The sequence below is a fragment of the Larus michahellis genome, chromosome 7 (genome assembly GCF_964199755.1).
Source record: "Larus michahellis chromosome 7, bLarMic1.1, whole genome shotgun sequence".
NCBI classification, from domain to species: domain Eukaryota; kingdom Metazoa; phylum Chordata; class Aves; order Charadriiformes; family Laridae; genus Larus; species Larus michahellis.
This window is the reverse complement of record NC_133902.1, coordinates 60,510,289-60,537,767: the sequence shown is the minus strand read 5'-3', so window position 1 is coordinate 60,537,767 and position 27,479 is coordinate 60,510,289. Positions and strand designations below refer to the sequence as shown.

Sequence of the window (27,479 nt, the reverse complement as noted above, 5' to 3'; positions counted from 1 at the left end):
CAGCCCTTGGTGTCCCTGGGCAGCAGCTCAGCCCACTCTCCCGAGTCTGCCGCTCCGCGTGCCATGGGGCTCTGGTGCCTGACCCCCTGGCAGATGGAGGGGCAGAAAGCAGCTATGACCACAGGCGCCGCACACAGGTGCCTCTCTCACTCGTGTTCAGTTCTCATCACACCTGTGGATGAAGCAATTACAGAAGGAAAAAGTTTGCTCAAGTCCTACTCAAAACGCTGACACATTTTGAAGAAATGACAAGAAACAGAAACACTTGCTGCTCGGGCAGTACTGAAGCCAGGCAAAGAGGTGAAACTAGAACAAAAAACAAAACCAAAAATACCCCCCTGAAGCCACAGATTAACACCCCCTTGGAAATATGCAGAAAGGACAATGAAAGGAAAAGCACTAAGAGCACTTGTCACTTCATTAATTTACATTGAAGATTTTTCTGTTCCAGACATCACCAACTAGAGTCTAATTCTGTGAGTTTGAATGTCAATACCAATTACATAAAAACATAAAGCATTTTACAGTTTATTTCTTACTGCAGAATGTTCTCCCATGCATCATTTTAAAATTATTTAACCAGGAAAAACTACTTTTATTCACTGATCATATAAGCGTATTTAAGTAGGTATTTTCAAACCGGCAAAAACAGATGCAGGACTTGATAAATGTAAGAGTATAGATAAATTCGCTAGAGAAGTGTCAATGTACCAAGTATGAAGCCCTCAAATATAGATGTTTTCATTAATATTAGTGCAAATAACTACTGGTTAACTACAACTTTTATTTTTGAATTTATAACTCTGAAACACAGTGAGGAAAATCTGACTGTTTTTAATTTACTAGCCAAAATTTTTCACTAAAAAAGGCTCAGTAAAAGTTTATGAAAAACTCTTCATTAAAACCTGGGTAGCATTTAGTGAAGATACTCTTTAATCATTACTGTTGAGTATACGTACAATACATCACTTCAGTCTGGCAGACACTAAGTAGAATTTTATTTCAAGGACTAAGTTATATAACGGTATCACCTTATATATATATGACCATCAACATGCCTAGATTATATGAACAGAGCTATAGAACAGAAACAAAGGTAGAAAAAAATCATTACATGCCAAAGGACAATCTCTTCCTCTGGTCTATTACTTCAGCCTATCTTTTAAAGTTCTTTAGCACACAAACCACCTGTAGTAAGAGACAAAACAACAAAATACCATTCTAGGGCTCAAAATTTTTACGTGAACTATCAAAGCCAACCCCAAATTATTTAAACATGAAGTGAGATTATAATTTTTAAATTCTGAAAGGCAAAAATAAATACTTTTTACAAATTGTATTTACTATCCTGTGGCAATTCTATGAGCAACATTTCTCCTTTGATTTTATGTAAAATGGGTCATTAACCAAGATATTTCTCAGTGCTGACAAAAACCAACTTTCGACACTCTTTGCTCCTAGACCTTATAAACTTTCCAACAAAGAACCTTAAAGCTCCTGAGTGTCTCTACAAGTAAGAGGAATATGGACAATTTCACTTGACGCTCAAGCTTTGACCCCAACGAACCCCAGTGATGCTAGTGTGTTGGAATGATTTATATGTACAGAATGCTGATAAAAGGAACCAGATGGAGCACCTTATTTAGCAAGGCTTACACATAAGTATGCGGTCATTACTGAGGGCACAACCGCTAAAAATTAACAAGCTTCTCGTCACAACTTCAGCAGCAACTTATCTATTAATATGTTTATGTATGTAGATACGAGTAAAATAAACAAACTGCAAAAGCCACAAACAGCATTCACTCTTACACCATCACTCACACACCCATAAAGGCTTTTGCAGCTGTCTTCCACCTGATACACAAATCATAAATAACCATTTTTAAACATATTCAGATATTTCAATATAGGTATTTGCGACATCAATTGGAGTAATTATTTGCCACATAATATATTCTGTTTAGTCACCAATTACCTTTTTTCCCCTGAGAACATGCAAAAAGCGTTCCCTGCTCGTGTTCTTATTGCAAAGATGAATATTATTTTACTGTGTTACTTTTATAAAAAGCATATCAAAAACTGAGTTACAGTGCTAGGAAGATTTTAGTTGCTCATCAGTTTCATTTTACCTGGAGACTTCTTGTTTGCTCTTGACTGCATCAAATAGGACTGGCGTGGCAGCAGAGGTGAAGACGGCAGCGACATTGAGACTCCTTTAGCCAAGTTCATCCTGTAAGTGTCCTCCGAGCCCGGCTGATTGCCACTGGGAAAATCTGCATTGTGGCCAGATGTTGCCACAACCTGCACGGCGTTCTCCAGGCACGAGTCACCTGCTAAAAATAAAATTCTGTCATCCGTTATGTGCTCTACCAAAATAAAAAGCATAGAAGTGCACTGAAATAAAGTATTTAACATAGGAAAACATATTTGCCAGCAACAATTCAGCATTGCTCATCTCACCATGCACCCTCCACTGCAGAATCCAGATAACCACCAGAAAAATTTAAATACCCAAGGAAGTGAGACTTTTACCGTAGTAGGGACAGAAGAAAAAACCTCAATTTCAACAAAGTAAGTACTTTTCAGATTTCATCCTTAGAGATGAAACGAAGTTTCCTTGGCTTCTGAATTCTGAAAAAGTATTTTAGCATCACTGTGATATCCTAAAGTCAAGACCATCTGAAAGTACCGTTTACTGAACTAGTTAAGGGAGGAATTAGTTGGGTTACCCCTCACACTCAATTAAAATTTAGATCACTAGTAGGTATACTCATAGACGGCCAGTCTAAGCTTTATTTTTCCATTTTAAAAGTGAGAAGTCCACTTATGTGCAATTTGACAGCAACAGTGATGTTTTTATCTAAGCAAAAACAAGCTATTGGTTCACAACATACCAAGTGGCACATCAAAACAGGGAAATACACTCAAAACAGAGAAATCTCTTGCTGGTGCAGGAAATGCAATTTCAGCTAAATCAAGAATATATTTTCAAAACAACAGAAAAATATATTGCTCACAGTAACGATTCAAAGACAGCAGAAACACATGTTGAAAGCGCCAGGTTTTTCCTTTCATGTGACAGAAACAGAGCTGACATACACAATTTCGTAATAGGCTCATGGGTCTATAGCACAGTGAGAGGTACGGGACAAAATCAGAGGCAGCTGGGCTGTACCTCATGGTTCTACAGAATGGATTATTCTCACAGTACAGCAAGAAGGGAGTTTCTAGATCCACACAAGTAATGTTATTTATGGCTGGCTACAGTCAAATTACACATGATACTGTGGGACGGCGAGCTTCATTTTATGTGCTTGTATCATCCTTTCCTAAGTCTCTGAATCTATCCTGTATATTTAATTTACCCTAATCCTGCATCTTCTGTCTTGTAAAAACTGGGCTGATGAACAAATCTACACATTTCAGCCAACTTACAGCAAAATTCCCATAAGATACTCGGATCTACATATATGACAAGACAGACCCAAAATGAACAAGCTTGTGGGATCCACAAGCTAATAAATTATGCTTTCCACACAACTACTTGTGATTAGGGAAACAATACTAGAAAAATGCATGAGTAATAGCTGTCAAAATACAATTTGTTACAATGCCCGAATACAACCAGACACCACACAGTGATGTGCAAGAAACCCAAAATTATTTGTAACTAACTTAAACGTTAGTAATTTCAAACATTTTAGCTACCAGAACAATACTTTAAATTTACATTACATTTTTTGGTCTCTACCCCAATGTAATACAGACAAACATCAGTTCTGGAATAGGAGGAAGATGACCTCTTACGAGTTTTTTAATAATGTCAAACTAAAACATAAGGAAAGGTCCTGTGAAATCCCACTTTCTTATTTTTAAAACCTCTGAGTTTTCCACTGCCAAGTAGCCTCCAGACAAAAAAGTTTCATAAGCATCAATCAACACCAGAGTTCTTACTCAGTGGTCAAAGTAACCATGGAAACAACTTAATAGCTTTAAAAAACACACACAAAAAGCTTTAAGAATGGAAATCAAATCCCAGTTTAGTTGTACCTAGGGATGCAACTGAAAGGAATAATCTGATTAACAAACTGCTTTTTTATTCCCCTTAAGATACAAAAAGATACAAGGATGGATGACTAAAGTAATGATTTTGTAGAGAACTTGAACTTTAAGATTAAACTAATCCTTCTATTGAATAGGAAGGATAACTAAAATGAAAACCTTTACAGTGTATGTGTCAGTATTAAACTTAATAAAATACATCTAATTCTCCATTCAATAAAAGTTGTTTAGAAACCAGAAGAATGGTAACTACTTTACCAAAACACGTGTAAACTGGAGTTTGGTGCAGATCTTGGAATTCACATTATTTAAACATGACAGAGTTAGGACCACAGCCTTCAAGAGAAAGCTGAAACAATGAAAATGCAGAGACTCCTTACACCTGAATATTGACGGTGACTGCAGAACAGACAACGGTCCCCAGACTTCCCTCAACGTGTATTTCGGAGATAGCTGATTTTGTCTTTTGCTCTCTTAACCTGTCTACTGAAATGAAACAAAAGATTCCAAACCCACCTAAAAAATATATGATATAAAACTGTGCTGTAGCAGAAGAAATCTTACATTCTGCAATGTGCTTACGATGTTTAAAAAAGATAAAATAAAAAGAAATAATAATAAAAAAAAAGAAGTGCTAACAGTCCAGGATCCTATTGCTGAGCAGGTTAGCAGGTTCCTCACAAGCACCATGGGGTGTTCCCAAACACCTCCCAAACAAATGACTGCCGGACTGTAACTGCCCAGATCACTCAGGCATGAGCTGCAAGCAAAGCAGCAGTAAAAAAACCTTGCACTTTTATTTGGGGCAGGAGACCAAAAGATGGCAAAAGCCTGGGTACCACTAACTACCCTTGAGACTGGTCTAGGGCAATGCGTCTGCCAGGGCCACTGCAGGCTTTCGTCTACAGGCAGGGGGGAGAAGATGAGCCAGTGTTCTTGGCAGGCGGGAACACAACCAGTGCTCAGCCCGGTGGCTGGCTGAGTCCCAACCTGCATGCAACTGTTCTGCCCGCCAGCTGCCCCGAGGTTCCTACTGGGATAGGGGAATCATGCCTTTGTCAGCCTCTAGCACGTTACTGCTGCTAAAACCGGTGGGGCAGTAGAGATGTGGAAGAGGCTCCCAGAGAGGCTGTAGAACCTCCCTCCATCCCTGCAGACTCAAAAGCTGACTGGACACCATCCTGGGTAACCGTGGTGCTGCGGGTCTGCCACACCTCCTGCATGTACACCCATTGCTGGGACTCTTGCAGCTCTTTGGAGGATCTTTACCAGAAAAACCTGAAAAGGTGAGCTTAAGATGTGCAATTCCTTGGCTATTTTAGAGCAAGCATAATGGGCTGAGTTGAGATGGAATTAAATCACATTGATGTGGTCAGCATACAAGAGTGTAACAACAGTAGCTCTTGCTGGGTTTACTTGTGAGCCGCTTCACATGAGGCTGCTGCTCGCCTGGCACCAAGCGCCCCATGACACCTCTGTGGAAACTGCCCAGTTCTGAGGAACCGCTCAATGGGCAAACCATACCCATCTACACCCCACCCCCCCGCACGACAAGGGCATGGGCTGCCTCTGCAAGCAGGAGCATCCCACGTCCGGTGTGCTTACACCCTACTACTGACAGTCTTGTTCAACGCTGTTCTGCTTCCTAAGATGTTTCATCCCAACAAAGGTTAAGAAAAGATGAGACTTTACAGACAAGTTCAGAAGAGAATTCTGAATGGGAAAAAGAGGAAGGCCATGCAGCTGAAATACACTTTACAGAATGAGGTATCACTATATCTAGTAATAAGAAAAAGTTTAAAGATTACCAGAAACGGTAGTTTTGATATTTTAAAAAGTAGTTTTCTTCTACGTTCAATTCCCATCCTATTTTTCAACAGAACTGACAGGCAACTGTAGGCAGAACTCTGTAGCATGGTTCAGTGACCGTGTATAAGGTGCTTTATTTTAATTGCAAAACACTGAGAATTGCCCTTTAAAAGATCTGTGTCTTTCAAACTGAAAATGCTTACATGTGTGCGTGCACTTGTACATACACGGCCAGTCCAGCTTCCCGAGAGGGCAACCTGGGAGGACAGAAGGAGCCAAGGGACCCAGTCTTTGCAGTCAAGATGAGGTAACCACTCACACCACTGCCAACAATCATCAGGAGTTGAAGAAAAATTTATGGTAAGAAGTGAAGTAGTTCACCAGCTAGCCTTCTGGGATCAGCTAGCCTTCTGGGATAAGGAAACAGGCTTCCATCATGTAAAACACATGCATTAGGGTAGACCCACATTTAATTCTCTTGCTCTTGACACTCTGGAGAGACCAGAAAAAGGGAGAAACTAGCCTGGAACGGGACGAAAACTCATTACAGCCCAAATAAAAGAGCCAGTGAAGTGCACTGAGTGCGAAACAAACTAAGTAAAGATTAGAAGAAAAGGTCCAAAAGGACATCTTTGCCAACTATGCTCATACTTGACAGTATTTGCTCACTTTCTGGCATTTAATTCTGAACTCTGGATTACTTTTTCAGGATACAAAATACTAATGTTCTTTTGTAGTGCTTACTTAAAAAAACAACCAATCGTTAAAGAAAACAGAGTGATAAATAGAATCATAGAATCGTTAGGGTTGGAAGGGACCTTAAAGACCATCTAGTTCCAACCCCCCTGCCATAGGCAGGGACACCTCCCACTAGACCAGGTTGCTCAGAGACCCCTCCAGCCTGGCCTTAAAAACTTCCAGGGATGGGGCTTCCACCACCTCTCTGGGCAACCTGTTCCGGTGTCTCACCACCCTCATGGTGAAGAACTTCTTCCTAACGTCCGGTCTGAATCGACCCATCTCTAGTTCTGATCCACTCCCTCTACTCCTACCATTACCTGACATCCTAATTAAGTCCCTCACCAGCTTTCTTGGAGGCCCCCTTAAGATACTGGTAGGCCACTGTAAGGTCTCCTCGGAGCCTTCTTTTCTCCAGACTGAACAACCCCAACTCTCTCAGTCTGTCCTCGTCGGAGAGGTGCTCCAGCCCTCTGATCGTCCTCGTGGCCCTTCTCTGGACGCGTTTCAGCACATCCATATCTTTCTTGTAGTAGGGGCTCCAGAACTGGACGCAGTACTCCAGGTGGGGTCTCATGAGAGTGGAGTAGAGGGGCAGAATCACCTCCCTCAACCTGCTGGCCACGCTTCTCCTGATGCAGCCCAGGATACGATTGGCTTTCTGGGTTGCTAGTGCACACTGACGGCTCATGTTGAGCCTCTTGTCCACCAGCACCCCCAAGCCCTCTTCTTCAGGGCTGCTCTCAAGCCAGTCGCTGCCCAGCCTATATCGGTGCTTGGGATTGCCCCGACCCAGATGGAGGACTTTGCACTTGGTCTTGTTGAACTTCATGAGCCCGGCATGGGCCCACCTCTCCAGCCTGACAAGGTCCCTCTGGATGGCATCCCTTCCCTCCAGCGTTTATTAGGACTACTGAAGTAAGTTCTATTTATGTGTTTCAAGGGAAGAATATTTTTTTCTTTTCTTTTTTTTTGATTTATATTTATGTATGCATGGGATATATCACTGGAATTAGCTTCTCAGAAAAGACATCCACCACATTAAATACTCACTGCTCAGCAAAAAAAAAAGGAGTTGAAACTCTTAAATAACTCTCAACAGCCACAGAAAGTGGGCAAAGCAACATGGAATAATCAAAAACAGCTCCATATTTTAAGCATGAAACAATGCTTCTTCTGTTGCTAGATATATTTAGAGTAACAACAAAAAGTCAAACCGAAGCTTGAAAGTATTCCAGTACCAGTTCAATGTTCCAGCTAGTGCATGTGTAGTTTGTGCACCACAAAGTCCCTTTGCACTTAAAATTCAAAGCCTAATATCATAGTGAGTTTGGACAGAAAAGCCAATTGAATTTGCATATTTAGTTTTAAAATGCAAACTTATTTTATTTAATGATTCCAAGCCTTTGAGTTTGCCAGAAGGGTATCTGAAGTTCTTGATGCTCTCAGCTTGGTAAGTATCTTAGTCAGATAGAAAAGTTTAATGAGACATAATGCAAAGAAGGTGGGGTTCAAATACACATTTAACTACACAAGTTCATCTGAGAGCTGAACCTTTACTGCCACAGGGAGATAACTCTGAAAACAATTTTAAAGTAATGATTAAGTAGTGGGTCTTAATAAAAGATTAGGCCTTCTTGCACAGCAACTTCACTTTTATTTTAAAGTACTGAATTAGTTGTCATCAGCAAAAAAACTCCTGTGTCAGTGAATTTAAGCACATTTATGTTTCTCATTCGACGTGCTGCACTAGTGCTGTGCGTGAGGCTTGTCACAGCGGCCTGCGCTAATAGGGACAAGAGACAGAAAAATAAGAATGGCAGAACATCTCACGAGTGATCGCAGCTCACGTCTTTGAAAGCCATTTTATTTTTCAAAAAGAATACTAAGTACAATCTCAATTTCTTAATTTTATCTGATCATATGTAAAAAAAGGAAGAAATTTCAGATTCACAGATTTCATCCAACTTGTTTAGTCTAAAATGTTGATAAAAAGCAAGGCATACAAACAAAATAATTAAGAGCATGCCAATCTACAACAGAACATAATGCAGAGATAAAAACATCCATTCTATCCTAACATTCAAAAACTTTGTCCACTCATATTTAGGTCAAAGATACTTTATACAAAGATCATAAAAGATCCTGTCATACAAGAAGGAGGAAAACCAAAGGAAACTAAGTCTCAAAAGAGTATTGTAAAAAATTAAGTCTGATCTTCAGGAGAATCAAACAAGATCAAAGAAAGATTTATTAATATGGAAATTTTCTGTAGCCCAAATTAAAAAAATCTGAGTGTGAAGACAATCACCGAAAGTAGGATGCATATGAATACATAAGCACTTCAATGCCTTTTATTTCATCATCCAGAAATCAAACACACTGATCTCATTTCTCTAGATTCTCTACCTTTGAAGCACTACAGTATTACATTAGAAACATTATCTTTTTGTTGACAATTTGTCCCCTGTTACTTAAGCACTACAAGCCTTTAAGCTGGAAAACACAGAAGTCCCAACTACTTAGCACATTAATTTCTACTGAAATCAATGAAGTTTTCATGCATACCGTGTACTACATTTGATGGTAAACTTCTGATGGGATTTAGTGCAGGAAGAACACTGCAAACTACGCACAATACCTCCATTATTCATGTTCCTTCAGGCCTGATATTGGGTCAACAGAACGACAATGCTCATGCGACTGAAGAGCCATCTGAAATAACTGAGCATGTGCTGTAGAAATTTAATATACGGGATTTTATTTTGGTTTTAAGTTGAAATACATTACAAGTATTTTATACCGAATGGCTTTTTGCTTACTAAGTAAAGAAAAAAAACGCACATCCCCAGAATGCGGGCAAGTTGCTGGCTTTATGACAGTTAAAGAAAACAAACATAACTACATACTGCAAAGAGGCTGGCAGCACATAAAACCAACAGGAAATACTAATACAAATCTATCTCTGAAGCATTTTAAAGCACTAAAGAATAAGTAGCTGAGTAGAAGTTGTACTAAAACAATCTTAATTAAAAAGTACTTTTTGTTTAAATTCTGAAGCTTATGAAGTAAATTCTTTATACTATCATCTCGTCCTGGACACAGACAAGACTTGCAGGTAACCCTCTAGAGCCTGAGTTCGAAGAACAGTCTTCTGGCTCTGATCTACTGAATTGCATCACGAAGATACGAAGTTTCTGTACTACTAAAATAAAAAAGGTCAGCTCCTTCCAAGAGAGGGCAGAGGCAGAGAATCTCCCAGTGGCTACAGAGGTAAACTTAAAAACCTCAAGGAAAGAAAGTGGACAACATACAATCACAGTCATCAACGAAAATACTGACAAAGAGGAGAAAATACCAAATTTTTACTTTGTTTCTGAGGCTGAATGAAAACCTTGAGAAACAAAGGGAAACTGAGAGCGTAGTTGCTGTACGTTTCCAGCCCAGAGTACATGAGACAGTATGAAACCACAGATTACTACAAAAATCAATGCTCCTGTTTGCCCTCTTCCTGCTTGGTTCCAAACATTCATAAAATAGTTTTAGTCACTTTAATGTGTCAGGTGCAGATTGTGGGGTTTTCCTTCCTTGAGTTCTGTCCTTTACCAAGCACGTACATCACTTTAATGGAAGGAAAGCGGACACGACAAAACAAAAACCAGCTTACAGATACTTATTTCCATACATCAGAGATAACTGTATCTGAAGGGGTGTAACGACAGGTTGCTTCGTACTGCAGAAAACCTGAAAAGAAGCTGGACGCAGAAAAAGTTGGATACCTGGGTCAAAAAAATTGGTTTGTTTCAAGTTCTGTTCCTTTGGCATATCAGTTTACCTAAATACGGTATCAACTAACTTGTCTTCAAATCCACATTTAGAAATAAGTTTAGTAAGTTTTGTTTTGAAAAATTGTCTATGCATAAACAGCAAGCTGTCAACTACCTATGTACACGTTTGAATGCACAAATTTTGATTCATTTAGATTTTACCTAATCCTGCAACAGCCACCTACCTATCAATGCCTCCCAGCCACATCTAAATAAACTCATTTTAATAAAACAACTGTAGAAGAAAGAATTATTACTGAAGCAACTGCAGGATCGGAGCCCAACTGTGTATCGCTAGCATACTGCTACCGGAGTAGCCTAAAGTGCCCTTTTTCCACCCAAAAGTGAGATTCCCACATGGCAGTCTTCCACCTGATCAGGGCAGAAGTTGTTTAAATAAAGACCCTCTATAAGTCTTTACCATAGCACTTCAGTCTATCTCCCAGAAGTATCAACGTTCATTCTTCCAATCCTCTTTTTCAGGATAACCCCGAATTTAAAGAGTTACTAAAAATTGTAATTAACATAGCAGCTAGATTTCAAAAATGTTATACCCATCTTCAGCTCTTAAGCCCTTATGTCAGGGCAAATGAGGAAATTGTAACATTAAAATCCACACAAGCTATTTTTAAAAACAGACCTAATTTCTTTTTGTTCTTTAACCCTTTTACAGATTTTTTAATACTACAGTTGTGCCATCAACCCCGGAGAAAAAAAATACTCCGTTCCTATTTGCAGCGGTTCCGGCAGGCTCGCAGATGTAAAACCACTATGATACAGCCACTGCGCAAACAGGAACTTGTGCTCAGCACAACAGGAATCGTCCCACTCGGCTCGGAACTGCCCAGACTTCCAGGCGTTGCTTTCACACACGAGGGAACCCATGGGACAAGAGGGGCTACTTCAGTTTAGGAACAATCTAGGGCAGTTTAGGCTAAACTCTTCCAATCTGACTCCAGCCAGAGCCAGACGATGCCCGTGGCCAGGACAGCGCTGTGGGGAGTCACGGGTCCCCAGCCCCGCAGTGCAAAGCCAGAGATTTAAGAGATTTACACCCACCTTAGCAGCCCTCTGCAAGCACATTCACAGTCAACTCCAAAACGGCTGTGGCAGCTTAAGACCCCACTGCCTTGTGGCTGTTCAACATCACTCCTAAAGTGGGTACGTATTGAAAAAACACCACAGAAATCCTCGCAATGGGGACCGTGGAGCCGTGCGCTCTCGTCTACTTCCTGCTACATTCTGAAGTGCTGAAAATCAGGCAACTTTTTTAAAACTCCACCAGCAAAAAAATCAAGCATATGTGCCCACAAAGCTGAGAAAAGCATCTAAATTCACAATTGCCTTACTCGTAAATGGTGGCTAAAAGGATGGATGTTTCCACACTAACTGGCTCTCATTAGCATGCTTTTTCACCCTCTTCATAGCTCTTTAGAAAGCAATAAATTTTAAGAGCTGCTGTTGTTATTAAGGACCTGAAGGACCATGAAATGGGACAACTCTACGATTTAGAAGATTTCCATTTCTCATTGTTTGGAGTTCTAGGATCAAGGAGAGGAGCTTGCAAAAAATAAGGCTCTACAAAGACCAATGTTCTTTGCCTTGATTCACATCTCTAAATGCTGAAAAATGTCCTACAGCTGGAAGAATTGCAGGGTCCTTTGGAACAAAAGAGAAAGCTATTAAACTGAACACAACTTTACAGGTCCTGGATGTAACGCAGAATGGAATGCACACATTTCTTTTCAAACTTTTCACAACACCTTCAAATACAAAAGCCAAAATTTCTGGAACCCGTTGTACAAATTAATCACGTTCTTTTAAAAAGCAGCTCCTGCACTCCTCCTTACTCCAGCTTTCACCAGCCAGGAATCATTCACCATTTTTTCCCAATACTTGGTTTCTGTAACATTCAATTCAAACATGACACTCCAGAGCTTTGCTTAAAAAGCAAAACAAAAAACCCAAACCAAAAATGAAACCAAAAAACCTCCCACACTCTAACACTCCCCTTCGTGTTCAGAAGTACCGCAGCATTGTATTCCTAAAAACAAAGGGAGAAAATCCTTTCTTTTGCACACATTAATCCAGACAGATATTATGAGATGCTAAAATAAAAAAATATGTGTTTTCTGACCTAAAGGAAAAAGGCTTTTCAAGCTTCAGATTTTAATAAAAGCCTGGTCAAGGCTCCGTTCCAAACAGCCTGATTTTCCTTTTGAGCTTAAAACAATTTCCATCTAGTATTTTAAACAAAAATGTACCAATGAAAGCCTCACCACAGGAATCTTTAGCCCACTATGTTTAAACAACTCCAGCTGGTGACTCCGAGTCAGCGGCACATACTAATTACCGGGATGCCTTTCCTCTGGCCCTGTGAGCCCTTCTGTGCATCTTTGATCTAGTGTCAATGTTTTTCTTTTCAGGATAGCTCTCATCCTCCAGTCACTCAGAGAGAAGCTGTGGTGGAGTGTAAACTTCAGCAGACCACAAGAATTTCCTGAAGAACACATTACCTGCCAGATGAACACGGAATTGCTTTTTGCGAAAGTACACTTAAAATACCTTTCTTGTAGGACTCAGTGCAACTCATGTAGTTTTAAAAGCTGCAATGCAAGACATGTATGTAACTTGCCTGTCAAAGAAAGTACGACTGCGTTGTTTCAAAGGTGCTGACAAACGTGAGCATGGTTGTCATGCTGCGTTCTGTACTTCGTACATTAAAGGAATGTTTCTTAGTAATTTTTTTTTAAAACTGGGAACAATAAATTTGTGTTTCCTAAGGGCATAAATTCACTCTTACAGATAATTTAGGATCTAACTCATCAGAAAATCAGATGTATTAGGCTACGTGAATAGTTTGAAGTTAAAAATGTAACTGTGAAGAAAGGTAACTGTCACTCAGGTCCATTAGCTTTCTAGCCATCGCAGCAAAGACTCAGCATGACCGGCACAGAGCTGCAGGCTTAGTTCTCAGCCACCTGCGCATCTGTAACTATTACTCCTTTTCAAAGGGCATTGCTCGTCCTTCTTTGCCCTCAAAAAAGGTAATTAGGGTTCTTAGATACCCTTTTTCCTGAAAGGCAATACAGACTAAGTAGTGGCCTACTAAATTTGTGATTAATAATAAAATAAGCTTTATTTTTTTTAAAGTAAATTTTGTCGATGATTAATTTTACCTTCAAAAATCTCTGTAGCTAAAGTAAAAACTAGAACATGACAGAAGTTTGATAACCAACTTAAACTTTCACTAAATTTATTTTCAATTTTTTTCTGAATACATAAATAATAAAAATTCTATCGCCCATAATACATAATGGGTTTTTTTTCATAACATAATTGAATAGGTAGCTTAAAATATAAGTTTGGCTTCTGCACCTCTGGCCTAGGGCAGTGTTTAAGCTGCAGGACAATGCACCAAGCCTGCTCACAGAACTTCTGTGGTAAGAACCAAGAGCACATGGCTCATCCGTCCTTCCCTGCAGCGGCCCGGGAAGGAATGAACAGAACACACCGCCGGGAAGCTTTAGATTACCTGTTTTTAGCCACCTGTGCCCTGTGTGTGGCCAGTGGGGCCGAAATGGAGGGGGCGATTGGCCGAGAGACCCCCGCGGCTGGTGTCAGCAACAGGAGTCACTGCTGCCCTGACGGTGGGGCACCACTGCTGCAACAGAACACGGTTAATCGCTGGATTTATAACGCACAACTCATCCACGTATGAAATATGTTATTAATGTTCATACCTGTGTCCTTCTTGTTCCCTTTTCCACCCTCTCGGCTCTTTTTTAAAACTGCCTTTAACATTTTAAGTGTTGCTCCTAAAGGATAACTGAAAGAAACAAAAATAAATGCAACATTAATAATGTCTAATCACACAAGACCAAGCAAAATAAAGACAGGATCAATACAATAAAAACAGTGAAATAATCAGAAGAAACTTTTTCGTAGTTACATTTATTTTTTACAATGCATCTTTGTTAAGCAAAGTCCTGAAGCACAAGGAATGTTTTAATACTTGCACTAAGCAATTAGAGTTCACTGTCTTCTTATACAGAAAAATAATACAGCATTCTCCACATTCCACATATAATTAAGGTTATAAGGGTAAACTCGTCTGAGTTACTGTAAGACACCCTGGTGAAAGTAAAGCAGAATAAAGGTCTGACTCCTGTCCGGAGTCCATCAGTGCGGCTGGGGGATGGCAGAAACTGGCTGTGGGTTGGGGACACCCAGCCGCTGGCGGGTGACAGGGGACACGGCGTCACCACCCCACTGCTCCTCACCTGCTTGCCACGCACTGTGGCCACACGGAGAGCTGGACATTCCCCACACTGCTGCCACGTACACGCATACGTACCGACACATACACCCCAGCAAGCACCCGCATTCCAGTCTGCCACATCGCAAATGTAACAACAATGCCAGGAGAGCAGTAATTGCAGATTTCAAAGGATCCTTAATTATTAGAAAAACATATCTGGGATGTAAAACTGGAAGACTGTTGTGTCAGATAACTATCTTCAGCTAGAAAGGAAGGAAAACAGAATGAAAAGGAACCATGGAGAGCCTTTCTTTCTCAAAAAGCTTCTGGAGCATCTATAAATTCTAATTTCATTTGTTTTCTGTACTGAAAAATTCCACAGCTATCTCATTTTAGAAAACTTGCAGTAGAGAATATGCGACAAGAAGGGGGGGGGGAAGTAATCTGACTATGCATTAATGTAATGGATTGCCATAAAAACCACATGAAATCAACAGGAAAAGCAAAAAAATCTGTCCATTTCCCATGTAAGACGTGCAGCAGGCTGTGCCGGCGAGCCGCACTCCTGAGCATCGCACATCAGGCATCAGCAACCACTCTGCCTGTGCCGCACCTTGGGAGAAGGACCTGCTAGGGATTACCTGGAGAAAGAAAGACGTTCTGCTAATACCATCCCTCTGCAAAGCAGAGGAGTAAAGCAAGTTCTGCAGTGTTTTCGGGTGTTTTGCAAAGAATATAAACTAAGCATCCCTCTCCAGTTTCAGCACTGAAAAACTGAAAACGCCCACAGAAACACCCCCAAAACTGGACCACCTAACTGAGAAATCAAATAAACTAAAAGGAAGCAAATGGAATACAAACCATAAATAAATTTCTGAGAACAAGCTTCACTATACTACTCTAGAATGTTGAATGCCAATTAGGAAGAGTGAAGTGGGGTTTTTTAAACATATGCTCTACGTGCTCGTAGAATTGGCGACTCGGTATCAGTGACATTCTATAGGCAAAGGCTATGTGCCAGCTCTCAACACGCATGTCCAGCAATGTAGAAAAGGCTGGACTGAAAGAACATGGTTAATGACACTCCCTCCAACAACACTCAATTTTTTGAAAATAAGAAAATATCTCCTAAAATTCAACCACAGCATCATGAGAAGGAAAAACTAAACACAACAGGAGGAAACACTCTCCCGTCCTCACTTGTCTGGATGAGGTAGATATGGAGACAATCCACAAGAGCAAAGAATTTCTCGAGATTAACAAACCCTGACAACTAGAAAAGTAAGTTTAAAATGGAACACCTGAGCCAAAGTTTACCTGCAGCCCTGGTTACTTCCTTTGAAATACCATATACTTCATGTTCCCCAGCAGCTAATTATTGGGGGATGACAAAGATAGCTAAGCACTGTCTTCTCCACTCTCACTCATCATGTGTGTTTCCACTTGCTTCCCCTTTCCCAGTACTTATGCCTTCTGGCCTTGCAAAGAAGAAAAGCAGCGCTTCTCCCTTACACAACAGCTTTCACAAAAAGCAGTGACAAGGAAAAAGGACAAGTCATATCCTCAGGCACACCATTACAAAAAAAGGAAGAATGACTTTTCTGAGAGACTCAGACATGGTCAGCTGGAAGCAGCCCATCTGCTGATAGGAGAAAACAAACCACTTATTAGGTTGTATGAAGACCAACGCTGCCTTTAAAAGACAGTCATCACTCCACTCTGTCTGGTACTGAAGAGGCCTCTGGAGGACCCTATGTCCCTTTGTGGGCACCAGAATTCAGATCTGGCCCAGCTGGAGGGAACGGAGAAGACACCAGCAGAGACGGGCGGTCTGGACACTGCAGCTTAAGAGACAGCAAAGGCTGTTTATTTTAAATAGCAGACTTGAGGAGCAACCTAAGCACATTAGCCTGTTATTTATTTTAAGACTCTTACACCAAAGAGAACAAGCTATCCTATATATCTCCCACGTAACAGGCACTAAGACATGAGGAAATGGTCTCAAGTTGCGCCAGGGGAGGTTTAGATTGGATATTGGGAAAAATTTTTACACTGAAAAGGTTATTAAGCATTGGCACAGGCTGCCCAGGGAAGCGGTTGAGTCACCGTCCCTGGAAGTATTTAAAAGATGTGTAGACACAGTGCTTAGATATGGTTTAGTTATGGGTTTTGTCACAGTCAGGTTGATGGTTGGACTCGATGATCTGAAAAGTCCCTTCCAACCTGGGCGATTCTATGATTCTATATGTCAACACTTGGTGGACCGAGTAATACTGCTCATCAAACAGCTAGTTATGAAACTGTAGATAAGAAGGAAAAAAAATAGTGTAAAAAAAGGGTTAAAAGTCTTAAGATTTAAGCAGCTTTTCTTTCTTTAACAAGTGTTTCTCTTACAGAAATGGGGTGCATGAGGAAGAATATAATTTTTTGATTAAATAGAGCCCGGGTTTCTTTTGAGAAAGTGTCACATAAACACTTTATATTTTTGGAAATCAAATCCATCTTCAAACAGCATTAACAAATCAAGAACCTAAGAACATCTTCCATAGTTTGAAATAGGTATGAGGTAAGAGTAACCTTACATTAAAAATTGTGTATAAAAGCATTATTTGAATTATTACAGATACTCTCTAATGTTACAGACAGCTAACTTTCCTCTATCCCTATAAAATATTGGCCTTTATTAGGTACGGAAAAAGGTATTTAAAAATACTACTTCTTACAACAGCACCAGATTCAAATTTGCAGATCAAACAAAAAAAGGCTTATGCATACATAAATGATGCCAAAACTGTGAGGGCAAGCACGAAAAAGTTATGAAATTAGAAATTTAAAGGCTGGACGATGTAATCCAAATTCGTATTTCTTTTGTGCAAAAATTGTGCTAGAAATTTTTAATTATATGAGCACATCCTGTCCATGCGTGCAGCGCAAAGGATGTCCACAAACAAAGGAAAACCTTGTTTGTCTGCAGGAATGCCCTGTTCTCTGCCTGGCTCTACCACCAGGCCACTGTCACACAGGGAGGCAAAAGGCTGTTCAAACACCTTAAGCGTATTTTTCCTGACATGTGAACGATTCACTTCCCAACTTTATTAAATATTCTTTCGTAATAGCCTCCTCCTTGCGCATATCGTGGGCTGCAGCGGCTGTAAACACAGGCACATTGAGTGTGCACTGCACGTACTTTGTCTGTACAAAATGACAAGAAGGGCTGTAGTGAGTGATTTGTGCTCCGAGACCCGGCTGCTGGGATGTTTCCCGAGTCACACAGCTGCGTCAGGTACCGCACTGTCGCAGGACAGCTATGATACACATTTCGTACCTATCAGGCTGCACTGGCATTTCTTCCGGCAAACCGTAGGCTCCAACTCCATTGTTCTCTTTTCCATCTTCTTGATCACTGTTTTAGAAGGGATCTTTCTAATTTTAGTACAAAACTCTTAAAAAAAAATAAATTCTGAAAACAACTGTTCTGACTCATCTCACATTCTTCCTTCCAGCCACTTCAGACAATACGGTCCCGGTCCGAGTAGGAATTTGGAACTAACACAGACTTTGTGCTTCATGTTCAGACACTGGTCGTCTGTTGTAGAAACCTAGATATATAAATTCCAACTTAATATTACAATTTGAAGGTGTTATGTTCTTTAGAACCCATTTTTATATGTAATTGGACAGTTCCTTAAGATTTAAATTTTCTCAGCTCATTTTAGCACATTGCAATTAAGGAATTGTACTTGAGGGTATTTTAGCTTTCAACATTACTAGCGGGCATGCACAGCTTCCATTGGTGCATTTGGTGAAGGAAACACTGTTCCATCATATAATTCAAGGCTGACACATAATGCTGTGGAATAATTACTAAATTGGCCAAAACCACAAAAGTACAGCATTGTTCACACATTAAGGAAAAGTATAAAAACAAGAGGCTTCTGAGGTAGAAAACAGCTGCACCTGGCATGTGAAAAAATGCAACATCTGCGGTTCTCTGTATGACGCTTGCAAAGCTACATGAGATACGGGACGGAAGACAATTATTCCGTGAACTTGTCTTATGCAGATAAAGGAATGGGATGGTACCATGAAACAGATAAGCTGCCAATTAGCTGCCCGCTTGATGCTCAGAGCCAACATTTTGTCAAATTTTGATGAAACGCTGTCTTTTGTGCGAACTTTGCTCATTATAATGTCATTATAATACCAAAACACACCTCCAGCCCAAAGGCTACCCGCCTCCAAGGTGCGACCACTCCTCCTTGAGTCTGTGCCCCGAATTTCTCATAAACTATACCTTTAATTGTGAAGCGAGAGAATTTTATACCAATCATAATAAAAGTATGTATGACTAAAGTCACTCAAACTCCACCTTATAATAGATAACAAATAGTATAAAAATAGCCCAAGAGAGGGGGGATACCCAGGGAAGACACCATCGCGAAAAATTCCATCACTGACTTCCAGGATCAGTCGACGGGCTGAGCCTTTCTTCCCCCCCGTAGGGACGCCTTTGGGTAAGACTTCGATGATACCGAGTGCTTTCTCGTGAAACTTAGAAATTTCTCTAGGGAATCCCTCTCCTACATTTATAGCCACGCTGTATCGTTTATAACTTTGTTGCGCGTTTTGTATAGGTAACAATACTGTCATTTGCACGTGCTTTGCAGACAGTGTATTTATCACCAGCAACCCTAAGAACCTATATACCTGTCGTTTAAATAAACTGCACTTTTTAAGTAGCTAGTTGTTTCGGTTTCTCACTGAATGCCACCAAAGACTCGAGAGTGGCCGTGCTAGCTCATGAGCATGACCAGACTGAAGGTGCAGCCCACTATTAGTGTATCCAAATCGTAATAGTTTAATACATATGAAACGAGATTGGACTGATAGTGCTGAATTGGGCATCACTCAGAATTTAAACCTAGCCGCACCTAGCCTCCCACCTCGGTGAGGAGTGTTAGAACACAACAGGGTTTATTTTCTGCCAAAACTGCTTTGCCCCTCTCACGCAACAAATGCATATGTAGAAGAACAGGAGTCTAATTAGAGCTGCAGAGACATTCTTAATTTGGTATTCTCCAATTTCTGCCTGGCTTTGAAAAGTTAGTGGTACCTCTAAAAATATGCAGTGTTGTAAATTGTTGGTATGTTGTATGATAAATTTTACTTACAAGTTTCTTAAAATCTCCTAAGTCTTGCAGAACAATAGTGACTTTATTAAAATTCAGCTGGTATCATCACATGAACAAGGAAGAAACAGTCTACCTGAAGTCGTGCTGAAGTTCACAGGGGATGCCTAGTCTAGCTCTGCTCTAGAGACCACTGGATGCATTGTTGTTTGTTTTTTTTTAAAAAGCAATACAGCTTAGTGGTGTAATGCAACCAAAAACAAACATACAAGAGGGTACTCATGAAAGAGTTTGGTTTCACAGAGCTGATCAGCAGGAGGTGGAAGCCTACTGCAAGTGAACACAATAACACTGTTGCAGGAGAACTAGATCTTTCTTAAGAAAAATAAGGTAATAATAAACCACAACCTTCACAGGCTCTTGAGCAGGTGCAGTGCTAAAAGAAACACTCTGTAGCAGCTGAAAGAGAGAAATGTGAGCTTAAAAAAAGAGTCAGTGGAAAAACCAAGGGGTGCAAAGAGGAATGCAATGGACAAGTTATGTGAAAGCATCAAACTCCTCACCGGAGGAATAACAGGCCCCCTTTGACAAGGTATTTGTATTGATGGGGGCTAGTGATCACCCATTTTGTCTAGTGATATTAGTGTCACTGTTCTTGAGACAGCACGCATTTCCTTAAGTCAGCTGAGGAGTCAAAATACTACAGCTGATGCCCCGTATAGAGCTCACAACAGATTTTGGAGTAATTTTGGAGCAGTAATTTTGAAATACTCCAACACCAGAAATCACTGGCACTTACAGTCATGTGAACAGACAATAGGAAGCTCCTCTTACCAGAGAAACACCGAAACAAAAATATTTAATAATATTTTGAAATATATAATTATATATATCAATATATAGTAATTTTGAATATAAAACAGAGCAATTTGGTATATTTGTGTGTGTATATAAAAATTCTTATCTAACTTGGGCAAACTCATGCCTTCTAAAATATGACATAGAATATAGCTGGTCTGTAGAGTTTGTTCCCTATACATTAGGAGAACTGAATTGCTGGATCCACAGACGTTTGAAGTTGAAGACTTTACAGCAAGAAAATACACTGTATGCTTGTCTACAAATTAATGTATACTGTCAGCAAGGTGCTTTTTGCATTAAATTTTCTGACTTAGGTTGGCTGAATATGAACTAGTGAAAGAAAAATTCCTCCGCACTCCTCACCAGTGGTAAGGAGAGGGGAAGGATGACCTCCCCTGACCTGCCGGCAATACTTTGCCCAATGCGGCCCAGGACACCGTTAGCCATTGTGCTGCAAGGGCAGGCTGCTGCTCGCGGAACAATCTGGGTGGCAGAGCAGAGCACGTCCTCGGCAATTTTTCTGACAGTATGAAATGAGGATGGCTGATACACCACAGGGTCCTCAACAGGCTGGAGAAATGGTCTGACAGAAACCTCATGAAGTTCAGCAAGGGGAAGTGCAATGTCCTGCACCTGGGGAGGAACAATCCCAGGCTCTAGTACGTGCTGGGGGTGTCCAGCTAGAAAGCAGCGTGGCAGAAAAGGGCCTGGGGGTCCTGGTGGACACAGAGCTGACCACGAGCCAGCAATGTGCCCTTGCCACAGAGAAGGCTAACGGTATCCCTGGCTGCATTAGGAAGAGCATTGCCAGCAGGTCAAGGGAGGAGACTCTTCCCCTCTGTCCGCCACTGGTGTGGCCGCCCCTGGAGTACCGAGTTCAGGTCTGGGCTTCCCAGTTCAGTATAATTATTTGAAGGGAGGATGACAACAGGATGGAGTCAGGTTCTTTTCAGAGGTGCCCAGTGACAGGACAAGAGGCAATGGGCAAACACTGGAACATGGGAGGTTCCCCCTGAACATCAGGAAACACTTTGTCACTGTGAGGGCAACCAAGCACTGGCACAGGCTGCCCAGGCAGGTTCTGGAGTCTCCATCCTTAGAAGTATTCAAGAGCCATGTGGACACAGTCCCAGGCAACTGGCTCTAGATAACCCCTCTTGAGCAGGGGGTTGGACAAGATGACTGCCCACGGTCCCTTCCAACCTCATCCACTCTGTGACTAATGAAGAGGTAGAGCAGGATTAGACTCAGTATTGGCCCCTGGAGTACACCACTAGTTACTGGCCTTCAAATAGACTTCGTGCCACTGATCACACGTCTCATGCATCTCACACTGTGCCATTTAGGGTACACTATTCCCTTTGAGTCTCTCCATCATGCAGGCAAATATACTGCACATACTGCTTTTAAGGGACAACCCCCACTCACACGCAAAAAAAGAGCAACGTATCTAACATACTGAGGGAGGGTGATGGGAAGACCAGCAAATGCAACTGCAAACCTCTTAGGTTGGTTCAAGTATGTTCCCTTTCTCCAGTTATCTCACCTTGGATCAAACTCCCAGCAGAGGCAGTAAATAACAGCTCAGGGGCTACAGAGAGGGCACCTCCTGCCTCTGAAGAAAACCTCATGGCATGGAGCGGAATAAAGACGTTACAGAAGCTAGCTGTACTGAAGAAGAAAGTGCATTCTAACTCACTCCATCTCACTTTAAATGGGATATGCCTTCCAGTACTACAAGATCTAAAAATTCTAATTACCAGATTCCAAAAGGAAAGAAAAACAACTCTAAATATTTTTTCTAAATACATAGTCAAACACCCTCTCTCAGATAACCTCCTAAACTAAGACATCAAATAGAAGTCCCACTGTATTTATTACACTTTGCTTTTTAAATATTTTTTTCTTTTCCATACAACAAACCCATATGCCATATTAGAAATTCTGCATTATGCAATGGTAAAATGTAGAGCTGTTAATGAATTTCACAATCTGAGCGAGATATTCTACATACATAGCTAGAACAGAGTGGCAATTAAAAAAAAAGAACACCTGAAAACCTGTGTATTACATTTAACTTTTTTTTTTGCAAACATGACAAGTATAAATTTTCAATTAACTGGAAGAGAAAGGCTTGATATAGAACTGAAATTTTACAGTATATGTCATTCCTATTCTTAGGATACAGGTAGGGAGTAATAAAAGATCAAATAAAAGGAATCAAGGACAATTCCATCCTAGATTTTCTCTTTTTGGAATTGAGGCCAACTTCCCTACTGTGCATAAAGTTCTTCAAGGATGTATTCCAACTAAGAGCAGTGAACTCTTATTCTTTAGTGACACAAGACATTTCATACCACTGCCTCATGCTCAGAGCACGAAGGGAAGGGGTGGAAAGTCCCTTGATTTAAGAATTTGTATGATCAGCTTTTTTATAAATGAGGGACTCCAAAACAAGATCAGGTTCATAAAATACAAATGCTAGGTTATGTAGAGAGTTGGGAGCTTCATTACTAATCTTTTATGAATTAAGTACTTCACTACCAAGGGAGTCCCCTCTGAAAAGCACAAAGACAGAAAAAAAAAAAAAAAAATATCTCCACATTTTCACTGCCTGTGAGTTTCTCAAAACTCATCAGCTTCCTTACAAAAATATTTTCCAGGTACAGCTACTACTGACAGATACTAACACCAGTAACAAGATGATTCATAGCTTTTGTTCGCATTCATAACTTTCTTCCCTTTCCTTAAAGGTTTGCAGCATGCACGTTTTATATTCCTCACCTACCAGAGCGGGTTATTTTCAAAGATCTACCCACAAGAGTTCCTATCTTCTAGGGAGGTCAAATAAACTAATCCTGCGTGGTATGTAACCACCTGAGCTAATGCCCCTGAACTCCACATTTTCCTGCTTCCCAAAGGTGTGTTGCTCAGTCTCTCCATATTTAAATCCTGAAAAACAGTTAGCATACATTTGCAAAGAAATAAAGGGTGGAGCATCTTAGTCATTCTACCATTTGCACAGAAGTACTTCAGGACTTACCACCTGTAGGATTTATTAAACATATACTTCAAAAGAGATGTATTTTGAAAAGTGCATTTTGTATTTTGTAAACATCCCAAGATTCAGTCCTAAGGTTTGCAGAAAACTTCTCTTAGTCACAACTGCCTTCACTGCCTTTAAATGCATTAAGAATTTTCATGGTTTACACATAGAGAAGTTTCAACATTTCTCTTTTCTGGAAAATTCAAATTCCTTTAGCATAACTGCATTTTTCAAACAAGACGAAAACAACAATAACACTTAAAGCAGCAAGGTGTTACTGATGTAACAGAAATCAAGACAAGACAGTAAGTAAAAAATCCTTTCCAATGACTACACTTTGAGTCATCAATATCTAACATTTTATAATAAACAGAGGGTATATTCACAGATCTAAGAGACTCCTAATTCAAGAATGAACAAAAACATTTTAAAACAAGAGAACAGTGGTTTTCTACTTTTTTTTTAAGGTACAACTTGTTATAAGATATATTTGTTTTATTATTATTCAAATGCATGAAATGAAAATGATAGAGACACTGAAGAGGTCTGTCTCTGACTTCACACAATAAGAAAGTAAATGGCATATACGATGTTTCCAGTAGGCTACGTTTAGCCATATCTAAACAAACTCACTGAATTTAAACAGCTATTATTGAAATATTTTTCTACAATACCCTAAACAATTATGTTTTTTACCCTTTGTAAATATTTCATATGCAGGCAGGAAGATCAATACAGATACAAAACCGACAAGCTATACTGCATTTTTTTCATTTGTTGCTCACTCAATAATGTGATTATTATTCATCTTACCTATGAGATACTCCACATTCCCCCCCAGCCCCTTATCTGACACCCCTGGAAGCCATGCATCAATTTAATAGGAGGCTGCAAAAGAACACCGAGGTTTCCAACTTGCTGCTCACTTCTAAATAGTGGAATTATGCCCTGAAGCACTATTAAAATACAGTGAAAGAGGTGAAAGGTGAGGAAGCATGAGAAAAACCTCATTATCACATTAGCTATTAGAATGTGCTTTTGCAGGAGCTTTTTTCCCACCAGGCTGGTTCTAGATTTGACTTCCCAGGTGTCACGGATGCACCCATTCTATCTCACAATCACTCAGTTTTCTGCTATGCTACTCTTTTACCCTATTGCTGATCATTTTGGCCAGTGTCGCTAAGGACTGCCAACACTGGGGAAAAGATGGTCTCTTCACTTGACTGCTGCCCAAAAAATTCCTAGGCGGGCGGCAGATCTTGCAGAAATGACTGTTTATCAGCTTTAAAGATTACTGTTCTCCAGCCACTTGTTACTACCCTGAAGTGCTGAAGAAACTGATCTTGCACTGAAGCAGATGAAGAGCACTCACAAGTCAGAAACATTAAACTTAAAAGGTGTTATGCAACTGTTTGAATTAACCTGAACGATTCAGCAACCATGCAGATGAAGAACCATCAGTTGAGTCATTTGCCTGTCTACATTGGGGAAAAAGAGCAGCAGTTGTCAACGGAGAAGCCATAAAATCTTCAAGATTTGCAGCTGTTTCTCATATGAAAAATAACTGACCACAGATGAGGTGCAGACAAATTTATTTTTCCCTTTCTCTTCCCATTCTGCCAAGTCCCTCCAGAGAAAATGCCAAGACCATAGCCTTCTACCATTTTCTACAGAATTAGCCCTTTCTTCAGTTGTGACTTACAAAACACACAAACCAAAACAAAAAATAAACAAACAAAACAACAAACCCAAAAACCCAATGAAAAAAACCCGTGCTTCTCATTCCTACTGAATTTATCAAATTTATCCTTGCTATTTAGGCTTGTTTCTGAACCTCACCACTCTAGCTCTTGTCATTTACAAGATACCACCAAATTCTTCAAAGGACGAAACGACCCACTGCGTCCTCCTTGGCTCACCTCATTTAGCCTAACTCCTTGCTCAGCAGGGCTGCTTTCTCCCTGCAATTTTATCTTTAGGTATCACAGAAGTAAATTACCCTCCATCATTCCACTGCCTTTCATTTCTAAATGCAATGAATTATCTTTCCTCTCCTCCAGCTTTGCAAGGCAGGCATCAGCACACATAGATTATGCCCCAAAGTTAGTTTTTGCTTCAGGGACAAGAAGCAGGTGGGTGCAGAATAGTGAAGGGTGGGTAAGAGGAAGACTGCTTGCTACTTGCCTTTGGCAATAATCCTCACCTCAACAAAAAAGTTTAAAAAAGAAAAAAAAAGCTGGCCCTCCTCTGTGTGGAAGGTCACTATTTAGAGGGGTGTTCTAGAATGAAATAAGGTCAAAAGGTTTAAAAAAAAAAAAAAAGTCCTGAGGAAACACCATCATGAGCATCCCAGTCAGCAATCCCTAGGAACCAGTGGGTGTCACAGAGTCTGCACTGAGGCAGGAGTGAGCAAAGGAGAATGAAACATAACCATAGATTATTTTTTTTTCTTGCCTTTGTCGTAATGGCCACTTTCACCCCATGTCTTTCCATACTCCCATGTTAAACACAGAAAAAGTGACAAACTGCCTACTTGAAAATCAATTATGAAAGGGTCAAAACACTAGGCAAGAAAAATCACCGCTTTCCAGCTGGCAGAAGTGACACCCTGCACACACTATGTCAGCAGAAAATCAAGAGCCTAGAACTAGATGAAAACTAGGTCAGTAACTGTCACTTAGCTTTACTAGTATAAAGAAAATGAAGACAAAAATCATGCTAACCAAAATCTCGACCCAGCTCACATTAATCATGTCTTATTTTACTGCATAGTTGTATGCTTAGGTTATCAACTTTTGGTACAGGACATTCTTTTAAGACAATCAGTGCTTCCTCATCAGATAGCATACACAAGATTTATCTACTATCACAAGCCAGGTCAGAACTGGTTTAAGCAAAACCCAGTATTCTTTAAGTTACACCATTTCTACTCAGACTCCCCTCAAAGGATGGGCAAGTTCTCCAGTCACACAGTGGGTGAGTAGCCAAGGGCTTCATTTCTCTCATATGTCACCATTGAAATGATTATAAGGTCCATCCAATGAGGTTGAATACTAATGACTTAACCTTCCTAGGCTTACTAAACATCACTAAAATCCATAAGCTTTGCAAATGAACTACTGCAGCTGAGACAGGCCAGCCAACACCTGCTTGTTTATTGTGGCTTTTAGGCTACAGCTCACAGAGAAACAAACAAATTACTATTTATTTGAAAGACCTTAAAACTTCAAGGAAAGGAAGTTATCCCACGTAAAGGGATTAAATATTGTAAAATGCTTTACTAGAAGGAAGCATGAGGCTAAATCAATAGCAAGGGGTATAAAGTTCCTAACTTTCAACTCGTCTAACACTCTCAACTCGCCAAATACTGCAGATGAGAAATCCTGTGTATAAAAAAATCCTACATAAACCCACCCAGTTATGCGCCTGCATGGAGGCTTGTTTTCAGATTGAAGATGTGTATTTGTAACTCAGGCCTTGCAAAGCAGCCACTTTTGTTCCTTTTCAGTCCAACAAACACCAACCAAGCTCTTATCAGCCACAATATTAAACAAAAAAACCACAACCAACACAAAAATTAAAAGAATCACAGACTATCTTTTCCAAAATTAAACCTGACCAAAATGAGTAATGTCTTGAGAATGTCAATGGAGTACATTGGTAAACTGAGGCAGCTCTGGAAACAGTACTCGAGGCAATATCCAAAAAAATGTGACTTCAAAGTGATCTAACACCACAGGTCT

General features: G+C 40.3%; 1 protein-coding gene across 3 annotated transcripts in view; it reads right to left on the bottom strand.

Annotated features, from left to right (window-relative positions):
- The window catches only part of TANC1 (tetratricopeptide repeat, ankyrin repeat and coiled-coil containing 1), an 82,227-nt gene that overhangs the window by 42,439 nt on the left and 12,309 nt on the right, over window positions 1-27,479 (bottom strand). For all 3 annotated transcript variants that reach the window (XM_074595042.1, XM_074595041.1, XM_074595043.1), the window contains exons 2-3: window positions 14,183-14,268; window positions 2,133-2,336 (exon numbers count right to left, since the gene is read on the bottom strand). In XM_074595042.1, the coding sequence (XP_074451143.1) occupies window positions 2,133-2,336; window positions 14,183-14,243 (265 nt within the window). In that variant the 5' untranslated portion in view covers window positions 14,244-14,268. The remainder of the gene's footprint in view (window positions 1-2,132; window positions 2,337-14,182; window positions 14,269-27,479) is intronic.